Source organism: Dermacentor albipictus, chromosome 8 (assembly GCF_038994185.2).
Source record: "Dermacentor albipictus isolate Rhodes 1998 colony chromosome 8, USDA_Dalb.pri_finalv2, whole genome shotgun sequence".
NCBI lineage: Eukaryota > Metazoa > Arthropoda > Arachnida > Ixodida > Ixodidae > Dermacentor > Dermacentor albipictus.
Window position 1 is genome coordinate 2,444,922 of NC_091828.1, and position 18,930 is coordinate 2,463,851.

An 18,930-nucleotide genomic window follows, 5' to 3' on the forward strand; every position below is an offset into this window, starting at 1 on the left:
ACACACACACACACACACACACACACACACTCATATATATATATATATATATATATATATATATATATATATATATATATATATATATATATATATATATATATATATATATATATATATATATATATATATATATATATATTGTATTTCAGACACACACCGATCCCTTGTTGTAGGTGTATCCTTGAGGTTATCAAATAATATGAGCGCCATGCCCGTAAGAAAGACGCAGCACTTCAGAGGTGACTTACTCCGTCCCATTGCCAGCAGTTGCAGACCCTTTTGTAGGGAATGAGCCACTCGTCCACGTCCTCGCCGTACTTGTCTGTGATAAATCGAGGCTTTATGAGGTGCTGACGTCGCCAGCAACCAGCCGCCTATGAAACTGGCCCCGACGATCCGTGTACATCGTGTCACATCTCTGTACCACCAGTGGTAATGCAGGCAGCCAGCAAGGCCGCGGCTTCGGCTAAGATCAGGCAGTTAGAGAGCCGTGTTGGCGTGGTCGAGGTACCTTGCAACCTACACGAAGGGGGTACCAACACCAACATTGTGCGAAGCCCCATCGATGTCATCTTGACGCGGCAGTCGAATCTTCGACCGTCGGTGGTCTCCACGATAATTTGCGACGACCTTCCCCAACAATGGTACTCGACACAATCCCCGTAGTTATTCTCCAGTTTCTGATCGCAGCTTGACTACACCATATTCATGGCAGCATCGCTCTCCCTCACCGCGGCGGCGTTCATTGTCACCGCCACCTCTGCCGGAAAACTAGCAGGCGCGACCAACGGAGGTGAGGTCGCCGGAAACAATATGACACAGATGCCTCTGCCGCAAGCTGTGAATCAAAGTGGAAGTGTTAATTGATGATGCGTCTACAATTCTCTTGGTGGACGCAGGGAATGTGGTAATTTTTATTAGGCTTTCTTTCAAGAACCTCCTTCATCGTAAAGTCAGGTTTCTTTTGAATGGTCATACTAGATTTTTTTCTGTAAGCTGCGAGATGCTTCGTTCCTTGGTGTTGTGGTAGGAATGTTTTACTTGCTGAGAAGTGTTTCCTAACTGCACTTGTGTTTCTGGAACGGTGCACGCAAGGTGTTATCCTGGGAATTGGCTTTTTGCAAACACGCGGGGGACTGTTGATGACGGTACTGGTGAACTTTCTGTCAGCAGAGTCTTTGTCCCAAGAATTTTTGATGAACGACCACGTCCATAAAACACATTTGCTCCTGCTGATATGGTGAGGCTGCCTACATGGTCGCTACCGTCTGTTTCTGCTATCGCGCCTGTTGATACCGGTGGCTCATTTGGCGCCATAGTTCGACCACTGGCCGATTGGTGTACTACTACCTAAACACATGAATCCCATTGTGCTCGACGACAACGCCTACAGTACCGTTAGGGTTGCCAGTCGTGAGGCGAATTCCCCAAATGTACAACCTGTGTGCCCCTTGAGCCAAGAATCCAGAACATATTCAGATAGTCTGTCTTTACGTGAACGGGAGCATTCGTACAAATGCTATCTCGGTATGCTTTCATGTTTGACTTCTTCCAAGATCAAAACCCTACCACTCTTCGGTCTTCTCTTGCTCGTCATCATATAGACACCGCTAATATGCCGTAACTGAACACCGACTCTCCCAGCGGGCATCGTCTTCACAAAGGGAGATGTAACGCGGCGAATAAACTAGGTTGAAGAAGAAGACGACGATGATGGTACCTGGGGCATGCGGCAGCATTTCGACGCCTATCTTCTCGGTGAATCATTCTCTGTTAGCCTTCACCTGTAAATAGACAATCATCGCTAGCAATGCACTCGTTAGTTCAAGCGAAATATTTATTGCGGGTAACATAAAAAGTGCACATCCTTGGGAACGCCGACGCGTGGCTGAGCAAAGCCGGTAAAACGTTCGTATTTCTTAGCTTTTCCATCTGACTTACATTGGCCCATATTACCTGGAAGGTCCTGCAGGACCATTACAACATTTCGACACAGTTGCTTCCGTAACAAAGAGAAGTCCACTTGTCTAAAAATTAGTTAAGTGCTCACGTATCCTTGGCGTACCCACCGGTAATCTTGAGTTTAAACTTAATTCTTTACCACTGATACTTGAAGAGTGGGCAAACATTCAGCATAGGGAAGAAATGCATCATAACGTCACCTAATGAGCTTTCGTATAGAATAGGACATGTTCGTTAGTATTAAGTTTACAACTAAAACAACTATCACAGTTTCTCACTTTACCGAAGAGAAGCACTAAGCAGCCGAGTGGTGCCATTACGCCTTTGATTACAAATGACGCATATATTTTAGATAATAGATTGATTATGTCTGATAGGACTAGTAATATCCGACATGTCGACCAGATATGAAGGGCTTCGCTTGACGGGAGACGCGATCTATATAGATTGTCATTGTTCGCGAAAACAAGCAATAATAATAATAATAATAATAATAATAATAATAATAATAATAATAATAATAATAATAATAATAATAATAATAATAATAATAATGATGATGATGATGATATTATATTTATCATCAAATCTGCGAGTATAAGTATAGAAATCGGGTTCGCCTAAGCCATCACAGTGGCTTGTCACGTGAAACGCGGCAGTCAGTAACAAGACTCAGCCAGAAACTCACTTTTCTTTCTTTTGCAAGAAATAAAAATAAAAAGACATTGAAAACTAAGGTAGTGAGTGATAAAGTACAAGGCAAAAAAAGAGAGAATCACGAAAAAACAACAACAAAGAAGACATTAAAAAGCGAAGAAACGACCAGAGAGCGAAGACATGTTTCAACAATGACAGGAAAAATAAATATATGACGCCTATAATCATACCGTGTACAATGCCCTTAAAATTTTGCCAATGTTGCGTACAGACTTACAGGAAGAAATTTCAGGAGGAAGGGCAATCAATATATCTGGAACATAAAAGGCTCGAGTATATCTGCCATATCTAGTACGTGTGTGAGGAACTGAAAAAGCAGGTGCACGCCGTAAAGGACGGCAAGGTACAGTGGGGATTTTAAAGGTGTCTGTCCAGAAGTGTTTCAGTACCACTGTTTAAACAAACAGTGAGCGCATGTTCCGCATTTTTAGCATCTGAAAGAGGTTCATCTCTTGTGGTCTGTATACGTCATAAGTAACACTTTTTAACATACATTTTAGCAACCTATTTACAGGTTGATGCCAGGTACTAGAACAATGTACAAATGTTGTAATCCCATATCTGAGCACACTGTAGGCCAACGAGTGTTCCAAAAGTTTCCTAAATATACAAGGGTAAAAACACTTTGATGCGGTACAGTAAACAGACTATTTTACGAAATTTGGCACGTATTTAAGATAAGTGAGTAGAAAAAAGAAGACTGGAATCGAACCATACGCGCAAATACTTCACAGACTCAGAAAAATTTATTGGAGGGCAGGAACAATTAATACATCGAGAGCTGTGCAGGTAAAGTGAAGAAGAATGTGAAACACGCTTGAGTGGGCTACGGAAGCAAACCAACTTTGATTTAAAATGATTGATGTCACTTACATTTGCACCAAAATAATCCATTAATTTGCCTACGTCATTTTGAAGGATTGAGGATCCGTCTGGAAAATTAACATGTATGGCTAAAATTGCAGCATCGTCTGCACATTGAAATAACTTGGAGAAAGATAGCATGATGAACATGTCCTTAACATGTATATTAAAAAGTAAGGGAGACAGTATGGAACCTTGTCGCACACCGGCCTTCAGAAAAACACGGGAACTGGAAATGACAGAAATGGAGACAAGCTGGGAGCGATCTGTAAGGAAATTGCGTACCAATCGGAAGAAAGGTCCTCGAAAACCTAAATTCTAGAGCTTCTCTAGCATCATCGAATGGCAAAACCTGTCAATGGATTTTGCCACATCTGAAAAAAGTGCACAACATAAAATATTTTTTTCAAGTTAAGAAAATAAATGGTCACTCAATTCTTCTAATATAGCCTGAATGCCCCTTTTTTCAGTAAAACAATATTGACAGTCGGAGACCCCCCCCCCCCCCACTTTGTTAATAAAGCTGTTCCTTACCAAGTATATATGTTTTTCTAGAATTTTTGCTACACTAGGCGGGATAGAAATGGGGCAATAATTATGCACACAATTAGCATCATCACCTTTTACAAGTGGTCGAACTATGGCCGTTTTTGACCGTGTAGGAATACTTCCGCTTCTAATTATCCCATCTAGGATTTCTAGCAAGACCTGTTTCAGAACGCAAAAGTTCCTGTGTAGACCAAACATGCGAATTTTATTGATACCTGGTGAATGATGGCTGCCAAAGCTGCCCAAAACGAGTAAAGCTGTTCTTCGGTCATAGTGGGTAGGAAACGGAGTAAATTACAGGAGTAGCAGTGATACCAGTGTAGCATGATGGCTTAGACACCCCAGAAAACTGAGGGAAAAATTGGCTAAAATTGTCAACGACTGTTGATAAATCTGAATCAAAATGATTCTGAATACCTTTAGCCAAATTTGAAGGTAGTCCAATATGGCATAGGTACTAGGAATAGCAGGGGAGAGTTATTAGTAGCATACCTTCATCCGCAAGCGGGAAAGCCGCAAGTGGATGTGGAGGAGCCCGAACGGCGAGACTAGAAATGAAATAGACCTCATACTCTGCGCTAACCCTGGCATCATACAAGATGTGTACGTGCTCAGGAAGGTGCGCTGCAGTGACCTTAGGATGGTAAGAACACGAATTAGCCTAGTCTTGAGGAGGGAACGGAAGAAACTGGTGCATAAGAAGGCGATAAATGAGTTAATCGTAAGAGGGGAAATAGACGAATTCCAGATCAAGCTACAGAACAGGTATTCGGCTTTAACTCAGGAAGGAGACCTTAGTGTAGAAGCAATGAACGACAATCCCCTGGGCATCATCAAGGAGTGTGCAATAGAAGTCGGTGGTAACTCTGTTAAACAGGATACCTGCAAACTATCGCAGGAGACGAAAAATCTGATCAAGAAACGTCAATGTATGAAAGCGTCTAACCCTAAGCTAGAATAGAACTGGCAGAACTTTCTAAGTTAATCAACAAGCGTAAGACAGCTGACATGAGGAAGTATAATATGGATAGAATTGAACATGCTCTCAGGAACGGAGGAAGCCTAAAAGCAGTGAAGAAGAAACTAGGAATTGGCAAGAATCAGATGTATGCGTTAAGAAACAAAGCCGCCAATATCATTCCTAATATGGATGAGATAGTTCCAGTGGCTGAGGAGTACTATAGAGATTTATACAGTACCAGTGGCACCCACGACGATAATGGAAGAGAGAATAGTGTAGAGGAATTCGAAATCCCACTGGTAACGCCGGCAGAAGGAAAGAAAGCCTTGGGAGTTATGCAAAGGGGGAAGGCAGCTGGGGAGGATCTGGTAACAGCAGATTTGTTGAACGATGGTGGGCAGATTGTTCTAGAGAAGCTTGCCACCCTGTATACGCAATGCCTCATGACTTCGAGCGTACCGGAATATTGGAAAAACGCTAACATAATCCCAATCCATAAGAAAGGGGACGCCAAAGACTTGAAAAATTAGAGACAGGTCAGCTTACTGTCCGTTGCCTAGAAAGTATTTACTAAGGTAATTGCAAATATAATCAGGAACACGTTAGACTTCCGTCAACCAAAGGACCAGGCAGGATTCCGTAAGGGCTACTCAACAATAGACCATATTCACACTATCAATCAGGTGATAGCAAAATGTGCGGAATATAACCACCCCTTATATATAGCTTTCATTGATTACGAGAAAGCGTTTGATTCAGTAGAAACCTCAGCAGTCATGGAGGCATTGCGGAATCAGGGTGTAGACGAGCTGTATGTAAAAATACTGAATGATATCCATAGCGGCTCCACTGCCACCGTACTCCTCCATAAAGAAAGCAGCAAAATCCCAATAAAGAAAGGCGTCAGGCAGGGAGATACGATCTCTCCAATGTTATTCACAGAGTGTTTACAAGAAGTATTCAGAGACCTGGATTGGGAAGAATTGGGGATAAGAGTTAATGGAAAATACCTTAGTACCTTGCGATTCGCCGATGATACTGCCTTGCTTAGGAACTCAGGGGACCAACTGCAATGAATGCTCACTGACCTGGAGAGGCAAAGCCGAAGGGTGGGTCTAAAAATTAATCTGCAGAAATCTAAAGTAATGCTTACCAGTCTCGAAAGAGAACAGCAGTTTACTATAGGTAGTGAGGCACTGGAAGTAGTAAGGGAATACATCTGCTTAGGACAGGTAGTGACTGCGGATCCGGATCATGAGAGTGAAATAATCAGAACAAGAAGAGTGGGCTGGGGTGCGTTTGGTAGGCATTCTCAGATCATGAACAGCAGATTGCCAATTTCCCTCAAGAGAAAAGTTTAGTACAGCTGTACCTTACCGGTGCTCACGTACGGGGCAAAAACCTGGAGGCTTACGAAAAGGGTTCTACTTAAATTGAGGACAACGCAACGAGCTATGGAAAGAAGAATGATAGGTGTAACGTTAAGAGATAAGAAAAGAGCTGATTGGGTGAGGGAACAAACGCGAGTTAGTGATATCTTAGTTGAAATAAAGAAAAATAAATGGGCATTGGCAGGACACGTAATGAGGAGGGAAGATAACCGATGGTCATTAAGATTTGCGGAATCGATTCCAAGGGAAGGGAAGCGTAGCAGAGGGCGGCAGAAAGTTAGGTGGGCGGATGAGATTAAGAAGTTTGCAGGGACATGGCCAGAATTAGTACATGACCGGGGTAGTTGGAGAAGTATGGGAGTGGCCTTTGCCCTGCAGTGGGCGTAACCAGGCTGATGATGATGATGATGATGATGATGATGACGATGACGATATATTGTCCATCGAACGTGAAAGTTCATTATATAGCTCGAGCTGGTCGGTATTTTCAAGCATAACTGGCCAGTCGAACAAGGCGACCAGTTTATCAAAAGTAGCCGTATCGGTAACAGCGTGGCAAGTGTTGGGGCTAGAACATAATAACGACCGAGAAGGAAAGCGTAACTGACAAGCTATGAAGTAATGGTCGGCAACTTTCTGTTGTAACACGGCACCATGAACTGAAGCAGACTCCGAGCGGATGTTGAAGTGATCAGTACAAGACTTTACTAAATTATTAAGAAGCAATTCTTCCCTAGTTGGAATATCAATAATACTTTCAAGGCCATGTTTTGCAATGATATACAAATTATCGCATACCGAGGTTGCAATGGGATTAAGAATATCTATTGAAATCGCCTACTAGGCTGATGTCAGGAACTAACGTCGTCCTTTGTACATGTGACTCCAAGTCATTGGGAACAAGGACAGGTTACTTGAGGGGGGTCTATATGTTGCCAAGAGTGAAATATGACTAAGTTGGTTTGAAATGTTCAGTGCCAAAGAGTCCGCACTAGAAAAATTAGCCGCTACCTTTTCCACACTCCAAGTATCCTGTACGAGAATCGCTATCCCTCCGCCTCTTTGAGTGTCTCGAGTGAACCAAAAGGAAACGACTCCTGGAAGGGTGAAAGGGTGTCTCGGCCGAGCGTATATTTATTTCAGTAAGAACAAAAACGTCCACTTCATGTAAAATGCTATCAATGTAAGTACAAAATGTGTTCCAACGCTTGCGCAAACTGCGGATATTAACGTGAACTGTGGTAACTGTTGATGGAAAGGAAAACTTACGAACAAGTGCTTGAAAATCAACCAAACTCTCGCATAGAGCCATGAGGTTCTTTCGAAAAAGATCATTGTAGTAAATGATAGACCGCTTTGAACCAATTGCGTTAGGCGTAACCGATCATTCACGTCGTTCACACGGATTAAAGAGGCACCCTGCTCCTTCTTAGCAAACACGTTTCCGTGCTTTGTCCAAACATACTTATATTTCTTTTCCTTTCCCTTTTTCCTGGCAAGCCAGAACAGTTCCCGGTTTGTTGCTGAAATGTTCTCATTAAAATAAAGTTTGTGGTCAGTATCAGTTTTGCATAAGTTCTGCAGGTAATGGCGACAAGCCATCCAAGTTCCCTTTACAGATACCGAAGCAGATTTAATCAGATGACTGGACTTTCATCTTTCTTTTTGCTCGTTAAGCGATGGATGACAAGTATGGCAGAGCTGTCGAAGTCTTTGATGGTCAATTTTTGTGCTAGATTCACCGCAAGAACGCGCAAGTCTTCATTAGGTGCAGCAGGAAGGCCGTGGATATAATAATAATAATAATAATAATAATAATAATAATAATAATAATAATAATAATAATAATAATAATAATAATAATAATAATGAATATTGCCATAAAAATACAAAACAACATAAACAGGCCGGTCTAAGTCTCAGTTGGCTTGTAGGACCGTGCTTATGAATATGATGCACATGGCGAGAAAGAAAAGGAAATAATAATAACAATACAGTATAAATGTTGTTTAATGAGAAATAATGGAAACAACACCAGGACATATGCATTAGTGTGCTGTCTGCTACCCCTGCGAGCGACATTTATGAACTAGTAATACAAATATGCAGAATTGAGGAACAAATATCTAAATAAATTGCGAACATTTTAATCAAAGATGTTGTAAAATTACGCCTTATGCCAATGTATGTTGAATCTGCCAGCAACACTCGTCATGATCACCACTACCATTATCTTCTATTTTGCAGATCCTATTCCTGAGATCCTCGGGGGCCTTTGTGAAACACTTTCCTCTGTTACTGACGTCATTGGAATAGACCTCGACTGCAATTTGCTGCAATTAGACACTCAGGCTCTGTGTGAAGACAAGATAAAGTTAACGCTGCCCGCTACTCTCAATCTAACAGAGGTATCTAGTTTATTTCTTGCTCGTTTATTAGTTTTTTCAAGAACGCAAATAGCAACATGCCGGGCTGGAAGTTCTTAGTTCGCCTTTATTTTTTATTTTTTTTATACCAAAGCTATGCGGCTTCTTGCTGGCGTACCCAATTATAGAAAACAAAACAACTAAAAAAACAATGTGACAGCAATGTAAGTTGTTGCTTGAGTTGACATATGTTCACGAATGCAAAACCACTAGAGCAAAATCGTACGAAGACAAAGGAGGTGACACGGTGAGCGTGAAGGTCAGTGATTGGTTACAAGTTTTTGTATTGTAAAGAGTGAACAAACTTCCCAGGAATCTGGTAAATCTACAAAGTTGCCATTGCGACATGCGCAGATGCAAAGGTCAATTATCAGCACACAAGGAAATTAGCATATACATATCAATTAACCTGCGACAGCTCTCAGTGAGAGCACTCACTGGCAAGTGACACAAAACGACCCACCCGACAGGACAATATGGCGAAAACTATCTGCCGCATCATGCCGGCGTAGTCGCATTGGTCGCGGTGGTGGCACTTCGATGAGGGTGGTAGTGCGAAGACACCAGTGTACCGTGCGTTGGGTGGACGTTAAAGAACCCTAGGTATTCAAAATTATTACGCAGTTTCGCACTAAGCGTGGCTCATAACAATATCGTGATTTTGGCGCGTAAAACACAAGTGGTCCAATTCACAAAGTATTTCGTTCGTAAGTGCTGTTTTTCATTGGTGGTATCGCCTCCGCTTATAATATGTCCTACATCGCTACTAGCTGGCACGAAAGCTTTTAGGGCAAGAACTTCTCGTGAATACGGGCCCAGAATATTAAGGCGCAAGCTAACAACGCGTGTATTGTCATTGCAACTTCAGGCTTCCTCCAGCTTCCTCTTAAGAGCTTTCTCTTCAGGCGCCAATTTGCCCTAGTTGCGGCTTGAGCGATGGACGTGCTTATCACAGCTCCTTGAAAGGTCAAAGGGACGCGCAAAAAATGTCACGGAAGAAATATATGATCCATCGACTGCAGTAAATTCAGCATGTGCAGTAGACTATGCTAAAAAGACCGCAAGAAGATATGGATTGCTTGGAAGTAAAAGAACACATTATGCGCTGCGGTAGCTGAGCGGCTAAGGTGTTACTCCCTAAATACCAGGTCGCGGGATCAAATCCTGGCTGCGGTGGCCTCATTTCAATTCGGGTCAAATTAATAAACGCCTCTGTCCCGAGCACTAGGAGTAAGTTAAAAGAACCTCGTGTGGTCAAAATTATTCCGGAGTACCCCAGTTCAACATGCATCATAAGCGAAAATAGTTTGGCACGTAATATCCTAGAATTTTAAAAAGAACGCCTTGATACAATAGCGAAAACATTCAATAGTTAAATATCACCACGTGTTTGCTTTTTTGTTAAGTGACATTTCTTGCCCGCTCTATGTCGGTGCCGTGAGCACAATAAAATAAATGCTTACGCACGCCTCAGCTTTTTTCCATAGCCTCAGAGCCTCCACATATTCCTTTCTTTTTTCTTATTAGAGGCGGCGACAGCAGCACTTCGAAACGTCGTGTACCGCAACACATTTTGCATTGCGCATTGAGGTTGTTAGACACAACCAGCTGTTAGCACGTTTATATAGGTTCTTTATTTTTGTCACAGAGGTAGCGCGCCGTTTGTCCGATGGTGCCTTTGGCACATGAAAATGGGATTCCATATACATCAGCCTTCAAATACTCACGAACTTGTTTCTGGGCTTCATGTCGCAGTTGTGCTCACAGTTATATTTTTCGTCGACATTTACTTTTTCCAAATACTTTCGGCATTTATTGAGCTGGGCAAACGACATTCATTCCTTAGGCTGTAATTACGCCTGAAGCCGTTTTTGCGCCGAATCGCGCCGTATTGCGTCTTACGCTGTAGTTCTCACTTTTTTAAAACAAGTTGCACGATACAGTGACCTGTTTGTTGGTTTTATGCAATAGCGCTTTTATTTTGTTCATTTTCTTGTTTCATTTCATTTCAATGAGCAGTTGTTTGCTAATATTCATGATAATCCCTAACGGGAAGCCACTCTTGTAAAGGCTATTCATCTATGCCGTCACATTATCTGCACTTCTGTGGTAGAATGATTTCCAAGTGGCTTGGTCGATGCGCGCAAGAGATATTCCTCGCTGGAATATTCAAGAGTGCCTCAAATTGAAGCGCAGCGGCTGATTCTGGCCTCGTACCCCGTATAATCAGCACTTATGGTGTTCCTCATTTTTATTTATGAATTAAAGAAAAAACTCCAATCTGACTCCTTCTAGGAGTTCATAGCAGAATTTAAGTCACTTATGAGTTTTTCGAAATAATTTTTCGACGATTTCAGCAGTTACGGTGAAGTCGGGCCTCTCATCGGCGCTAACCACATAGTCATTTACATATTTGAAACAGGCTTTCATGCCGGCGAGCACGTCCAGGATGACGCGATATGCTTCAGGCAGCACAGCTGCGACACGGGATCCGGTCTACACAACTTCGTTTTCGAGAAAGAGTTTTCTTTCTTGCTCAACAAAAGTTGAGCTTCAGTTGCAGTAAAAAAATAAAAAAGGAACACAGCAGCGCAGCTACACACAAGCTCAACGGGATGATTGCGCCATTTACGGGCTTATTTCTTTGTTATATATCTAGAAGTAAAGCTTGTCGAGCTCTCACACTTCTGTGAAGGTGAAGGACAATTAATTTATTGGATTAAATAAAAACATTCTTAAGAATTGCGTAGGAATGGAGCGCTATAGCGCAAAGCTATAGCAAACTTTCCATTCCGATTCTGCAATCAGCCCTCCACGATTGGCGAAAAACTTTTTTGGGCCACCCCCAGTTCCCTAGTCAGTCACGCGACGTCACGCAAACCGCGATAGCTCCCCATCTGATATGACGTGTACACACTGGTTATGCATGATTGAACCGAAGAAAAGAAAATTAGTTATTTCTGATTCGACGCCTTTTCACCACTAGCCCTCGGATACTAGTAAAAAGATTTCCGGCTGCAACCACTTCACCTGCCTCTCACGCGACGTCACAACACCGTGAAAACTCACGGCGTGAAAGTGGTGATCACGTGTTACAGATGCATTAATATGCCGAACAAAACTGAAGTTGTCTCTAAATAGCCGCAGGCTGCCCCGTTACAAAAGGAATAAAAGATAGCTGCCGCCGATCGCTCAGACTGGCTACTCGCACCTACCGGAGAGCATTAGTTTATTTGCGTATAATAAAAAAAATTTCGTGGCTGTGTAATGCTTTGGAGCATTTTTTGCACGTTCACGACGTCGCTCAGCCGACTTTTCTTAGCTGAGGATCCTTTTTAGCAGCATTCTTACCCTTCCCTTGCATGCGGCCACGATTTTCGACCAGCAACCGCAAGCTAACTAAGGGAAAATGGACCAATCGCAGACGCCGGCACCACCCTCTTCCTCCGGTTATCGATTTTCAGTGCAGTGGCTGGGCCCCATTGAATCCCTCTCTACTTGAGCGTGCTCTTCGCCTCTTATCAGCCAATTAGATAAGGCAAGCCGCTCAGTGTAGGCAATGTTACTTGTTTTTAAAACAAACAAATGTTACCGCCTAGAAGTGAGAAGAGCGTCTCATTTGTCAGCTTAGACAACCCTGCGGGCCACGGCCCGATACTTGCGTCGGCGCTTACGCAAATTTCACGTCTGGAGATTGGAGTAAAAACATATTCGAATAGCTTTACGCTATAGGTACAATAGATAAAAATTCCAGAATAAAATAGTTTGCTTGGACTCTAGCAAATAAATCTGTCTACAACAGAGCATTAGGACACAAGAACATTGAAATTGCTATCTCAAACTCCAGAATTGAATTTTATGGCTTCTTGTTTTGCCATGTAAATGCTGTTACACTACGTAAGTTATACTCCGCCTAAACTACCAGAAGGCAAATCAGGGGATAATATTACGGTCACGGTGCTCCGTTCCCTATTCGTACTTCTCTCTCTTTCAATTAGTTTCACTTATTTCAAATATGTACCTTGTTTTCTGGCGATATTTGGCATTTTTTGACTGTGTGCCGGTGGCGTTGTGGTGGGCTAACGATATTTTGGTGCTTGTTGGCGTTCTTCAAACTTGAGACGAAATTCCTTCTTTCATGTCCAATTTCCATCCTATGCAGTGTTTTGGCCAAGTACCATTTACATGCATCAGGGGAAAAGTTTTGACGGTGAGACTTTTGAATGAGTTTCTCTTGAACTGGGCCCCTGTATAAAGTAAAGGTTGCTCGATCACAGCTGCAAATATATTTTTTTTCATACAGGAACCATTGCTGAAAGGATTTACCGTATTGGTAGCGGTAAGTTGCTGCTGTCTTACGTTGGTGGAAGCCATGGCATCAATTCAAATGTTTATCACCCGTTGCTAATTCATTATAGAGTGTGTATGCCCTTCAATTGCACGTTTTGCGAGACTGCACTTTTTTTTCTCAGTGGGATGTAGACGCGCGCAATATTCCTAGGTAACGCCGACTCTGTCTTTCTGTCTTTTCGGTTTGAACATTTTCTTTTTTTTTGAAGCACAATCCTATGGGGTGCCTAAATGAAATTGATAATAGCGGCAGCAGTTGAAATTTCGCAGTGGTAGATCAAGCTCCACGAAGCCATTTGTTGCATAGATATAACGCAGTTCAATAAAAACTGCTCTACAAATATCCTGTTACTTCATACTTCAGCTATTGAAATAAAAATAAGGCTACTCAATCGTCTTTGACCGGCTGCTCGTAACTATAATAGCAACGGTAACAAACTATCTGCCGCAGGGGCATGGTCGGCACGATATAAAGCAGGGAAAATGTGCTTCAGGATTTCACAGAAAAGGCTACGTTGTCGGTCTTTCCTTTCATGAAATTTGTTTCTGGGCTGTAATCCCCAAAATTACGAGGAACAACTTTGTCAAGAATTTGAGCCTGGTCATGGACTGTAATTTTTGCTGCGCAGATTCCAGTCAGTGTTATCAGGTGTCCTCCAGCTGCCCGAATATGAGGACCGTCCCATGCCGTCTTCAATTTTTGAGACTTGGCAGCGAATAGTCCCCTGATTACGGAGAAGTCAGCTGCAGTGTCTACAAGAGTGGTGGATTCACGGCCGTCGAGAAATACGTCGAGGTCGGTCGTTCTACGTATTGCGCTGCAGTTAGGCCACGGCGTCGGAACATGGCTGCCTGGCATTTCACCTGTGGCTGGCACGTCGCGTCGTCAGGTCTTCTTTGTGAAGCGTTACGCTTTGGGCGAGTTTGTTGTACATGATTCTTTAGAGACTTGTGCGCGCACAAACACAAGACGCCAACGTTGTAATGTTGTGAATTCCTTCTTCGTTCGACGTCCTGTCTTTGTGCGCGCATAAGTCTGTAAAGGTCTTCTGGCGTATTCTTAGCTTCCAGGATTCGTCGGCATGGTGGCGTGTCGTTACTGTGTCGTCGAGAAGCGTGGTGGCCAGCGGTGGAGGACCTTTGTCTGTTCGACGAACCGCAGCGGCACCTCCATCAGTTGCTGCTTATAGTTTTACAGATATAGGCTTACTGACTGACCCCTGGCTGGGCCAGTGCAGGGTTGGCGCTGCGCCGACAGATAGCACCCTATAGACGAAGCACGCGAAGGCCATCCGTTGTCTCCACTGCGTTGCAGAGAGTCGGCGATCTGAGGCGGCCACTGACCTAGCTGCGGGCGTGGCGCGTTGGAGGCGAATCTTCGTAGGCACACCTCACGGTGTGGGCATTGGAGGTAGGAATGACCTGCTTCTCCGTACTGATAGCACAGCGTACGGTAGTCGGGGACGCGCCAAACGTCAGTCTTCCTTGGAATGCTACGCGGGGAAACGGGTTGGCGGGCTGGCGACGGAACGGTGGACGACGGAACGGCGGCGATACCTGGCGCTGGTTCAAGCGCAGTGGGGGATTGTGACGCCAGGCTACGGCGGCACGCATCATCGCTTCCGGCTAAGGCAGCGGCGATTGAGGGAGTCTTAGTGGCTTTTCGATCTCCTCGCGGACTACGTCGGAAATCTAGGCAACTTGAGGCAGTGAGGGAGGAAACAACTTCTGAAGCTCTTCCCGCACGACCTCTCTGATGGTCTCGGACAGAGCGTTGGAGCCCAATGATTCAACTTCGGCCTAGTTTGTTGGGACCGTGCGGCGGGTGAATTCCCGCTTCCGCATTTTCAGAGTCTTCTCGATGCTGGCGCCCTCGCGAACAATCTCTTCGACGGTCTTTAGCGGGTTTCGTATCATTCCGGCCAAAAGTTCTTGCTTCACACAACGCATGATCAGGCGAGCTTTCTTCTCCTCGGACATTTTCGGGTCGGCATGGTGGGACAGATGGGCCATTTCTTCTGTGAAAATGGCAGCGTTGACGATTGGTGGCTGCACTCGCGCTCGCAGTAGAGCTTTCGCCCTTTCTTTCCGGACGACGCTCGTAAAAGTTCTCAAGAAGTTACAGCGGAATCAGTCACCCGTTGTAATGGTGGACTCCCGGTTCCCAAACCATGCCCTCGCGGGATCTTCCAAGGAAAATTTACACATGGCTCAACTTATCCTCAGAGGTCCACTTATTAAAAGATGAGATCCTTTCGAAAGTATCGAGCTACGTTTCTGGATCGTCCGACGAAGCTCCATGGAAGGTAGGTGGCTCCGTGGGTTGTTGAAGCACGATGGGAGACGCTGAAGCTGTCATTGTTGTTGTTGATTTGCCGACGACTTTCCTGTCGTTTCACGCAAAACCTCCGTGCTCTGGGATCAGTCCTTCCAGTATTCGGCTCCTTTGCTGGTCCTGGGCGACGTTGGTATTGTCTTGCGCGTTCCGGCTTGGATCACGGCTTTACGGGGTGTCTCGTACGTGAACGCAAAGCACCTCTACCAGATGTCACGTAGTGGCGACGGCAGAGAACACAGTAGCAAAGGTATGAATGACAAAACTAAGTTTTGTTGGGCGAGCCTGTGCTCGAGAAAACAGGCTACGCGCAAAGCACAACGATAGCGGCGAACACAGTCGGCGATCGTCGAACTCTGATCTGCGGGTCAAGAGCGTTGGCTTTTATACATGAGTCGTGGAAGTTTCCAAAGTAATCGCTGGTGCCCGCGCGTCTTTCAGAAAGTACTACGCAATTCGCGTCCTGTATATAATGAAATTAAATAGGCTTCCATGATAACAGACAAGGCGTAGCACCCTCGAAAACGTTGCCGTGAGGTCTCATCATGTGGGAGCGCCTTGCGTTGAATGATAACTGCAAGTTGTTTGTGGGCGTAATGTAGTCCCCGAGAAAAGAATAAATAAGTACATGTGTCAATGTTACCAAGCAACGTTGTAAGCTGGGCTGAACTTTGAACTTCATGAACTTCAAGGCATGGGAGGGAAAAAAATGTCGACGTTTTTACTCAACTGGTGGGCGATGAAATGTGGGTGATTTTGATGAGGTTAAATCTTCATTAAAATTAAGGCATGCATTTCAGCGTTCTAATTCTGAAGGCCTACAATCACGCAGTTTGGCTGTAAGACGTCGATGAGGTCGTACGTTGGTTGTGAACATTGCAGTATTTCTCATGAGGCGCGGATGCAAGCATATGGTGCAGTCTTTTTCTGTGGTCGCATAGCTTTTTTTTGTTGTCTGTCACACAATGTATAATTCGGCCTGTGAAGGTCGATTAGGTGAAGAGGTGGACTCAACTTCTGCGACAAATAACAACGTTAAAGTAGGGAACTAAACATATTCAGAACTTTTTTTTTTACGATATGGACGTTAACGCTTATGCTAATGTAGCGAAATTCATGTCAAGCACTGTTGTAGGGATTTTTACCTTAGTACAAATCCTGCGATTTCATGAATTACCATGTTCGGTAAATAAATCAAACGAGCTCTGAAACTGTCGTTTGTTGAATAAGTTAGTAACACACAAATATGAATTCGTTGCCCAAGAGGTGAAAGGCTGCATGAGAAAATAAAGCCGTATAATTTTTGAGGTGTGCTACAGTTCGGAACTTTCAATACAAAATGAATAGTACTTGCTATTTTATTCATAATAAATTCAAAAAATTGCTAACATAAATTGGGAAATATTCGTTTTTGTGGAAATAAAACGAATAAGAAAGCATTACGTAAAGTACATAGAGCGCAATATACATTTCCGTGCTGGCGGTTCCGAATGAAGGTGCTGAAATTAACAGTTTTCCTCTGAGTGGATAATGCAGTTGACTGCCCTCAATATTGCACACTAAATGAGAAAGGGTGCTTCCTACTCAGGAAACCTACTATTATGTTGTCAACATATTGGCACATTAACTTATTATTTTATAAGTCTCACTAGGTTAGCATCCGTTAATTACGGTGCTGTAGTTTCTCACGTAGCTCTTTGGAGAAACAGAAAAGAACAACACCTTCGGAGCGTTTGTAAACGTACTGCTGCTTCTCATACAGAAATCCTTGATTTGGCCGGACCATCTGATCTGAATCGCATAACGAGGGTTAAGGTACATAAATACGGTATTTTTGTACGGTTTCTTGTTTTGTCTTAGTGTGTTTAAAAAGTATGTGGTATTTGATTTATTTGACTGAGATAGTTTTGCCTGAATGTCCTCATTTGACTCCATTCGGAAATTATGTTACTGGAACACCCAGAGGTTACTTTCATTTATTTCATTGTAAAGGGTGGGTCGTGCAGCCAGGAAGCCTTTGAGTGCTTAAGTGAAAACGACCTACTTCAAAAAATATGGTGTGCTAATTACAGAGAGCCGCGTAAAAAATTGCACTTGCCAGATTTCCTGTGGACTGAAAAATAAAAAGCAGATGAAAAAGGCGCAAAGCAGTTGCGAACAAGATAACCACATTCAGCCAACGAAGTCTTACGTTGATTTTACTTCCTTTGCAGTGCCTAACGCGTACCGTTATAAACCTGGGCTTAGATGGGTCGCTGCAAGAATTGGTCTGCTATATTGCAGAACTTCCATTCATCTTGTTTGGGAAGCACACAAGTGATCTCGGAAGTTTGACCGACGGCCTTGTCCTCGCTCTTCAACAAAGCTTCGGCATTCATTGCAGCGTGCCGAACCAGAGAAAATAAAGAATTTCAAGCTGAGACTTTTCCGCAACGTTTATTCATAAAAAACATTCGCGGAAATTTACATTCACTTTTTTCACTCTAATAAGCACAAAACCCTTATAAGAGCAGTTTCTCACATAAGAAATGAGCTCGGGCATTGGCTCAGCTGTCAAACGTACCAGCCACAAGAGCCTTGTCTTAGCGCTGGTAAACGCACAAACGTCGGTCTTTTGTTCTCCGCACAGTGCAACGATATCAATGGTTGGCCGTTGTGGAATAGGTCAAGCGAGCAGTCGTCGCTTTAAGCTTTTTAGGTACCTGTACTTACACTCAACATTTCATAGTCAGGCATTAAAGGCTGCGAGTTTCTCCACTGTGTTTGCAACGACGCATTCTGGACACAGTTGGAATTTTAATTTACATGATGCTGTCGGCTTTATTCCGATAGCACGTTCGAACCGCCTTCATCCTTATGTCACTCTATCGATTGTGCGTACGCAGTTCTTGCATTGAGAGTTATAGTACAATAGACTGGGCCCCGCCACTCTCGTACTCGTATTGCAAGAATGCGGATACCGCTCTCGATCGGAGTCAAAGAAAGCGTACCGCAGCAGGAAATCCAGCCACTCACAGAACAATCAGATTCCGAAAAAAGCAAACACCTCAGTGCTTCTTCTCTTGTGAAGAAACAAGTCCAAGTATAAGCTAAATACATTACAGTCTGTTTCTGTTTGATTTCCCTCAATAGCATTCCGTGATTAGTGAAACAATTTTAGCCCACACGCACTTCGTCTCTCTGTTACACCACGTCAACAAAACCATTAAAGCTCTCCATCCCTAAACAGCGTGTGCACACAGATTATGCACGATTATGCTGAATAATACAAAGTATCGGAGGATACCTAAGCAATTATGAGTTGTGAATGGGAAAGCACTAACGTACAATTGAACGCTGCTGAGAGATCTTTCGAATTCTGAACTCCTCACG

The 18,930-nt window shown here is 43.5% G+C and overlaps 1 protein-coding gene across 3 annotated transcripts; it reads left to right on the forward strand.

Moving 5' to 3' along the window:
- The first annotated feature begins 1,703 nt into the window (after positions 1 to 1,703).
- On the forward strand, positions 1,704 to 17,969 carry LOC135911564 (uncharacterized). Of its 3 annotated transcripts, XM_070522745.1 has the most exons (6): positions 1,704 to 1,761; positions 8,695 to 8,855; positions 13,036 to 13,083; positions 13,177 to 13,212; positions 13,853 to 14,096; positions 17,772 to 17,969. In XM_070522745.1, exons 1-5 carry the CDS (start codon positions 1,731 to 1,733, stop codon positions 13,895 to 13,897), a joined length of 321 nt encoding a protein of 106 aa, XP_070378846.1. In that variant the 5' UTR covers positions 1,704 to 1,730; the 3' UTR covers positions 13,898 to 14,096; positions 17,772 to 17,969. The 3 variants fall into 3 exon arrangements, with proteins under 3 accessions (XP_070378846.1, XP_070378844.1, XP_070378845.1); XM_070522743.1 differs by lacking the exon at positions 13,853 to 14,096; XM_070522744.1 differs by lacking the exon at positions 13,853 to 14,096 and having other exon boundaries at positions 17,842 to 17,947.
- Positions 17,970 to 18,930: the final 961 nt, after the last annotated feature.

Bases quoted from the DNA above. Each gene is read 5' to 3' on its own strand.
- LOC135911564 (XM_070522743.1), top strand. From the start codon at position 1,731: ATGCGGCAGCATTTCGACGCCTATCTTCTCG. The intron at 13,084-13,176 runs GTGAGACTTTTG...TTTTTCATACAG, and splicing joins TCAGGGGAAAAGTTTTGACG to GAACCATTGCTGAAAGGATT. The intron at 13,213-17,771 runs GTAAGTTGCTGC...CTTCCTTTGCAG, and splicing joins GATTTACCGTATTGGTAGCG to TGCCTAACGCGTACCGTTAT.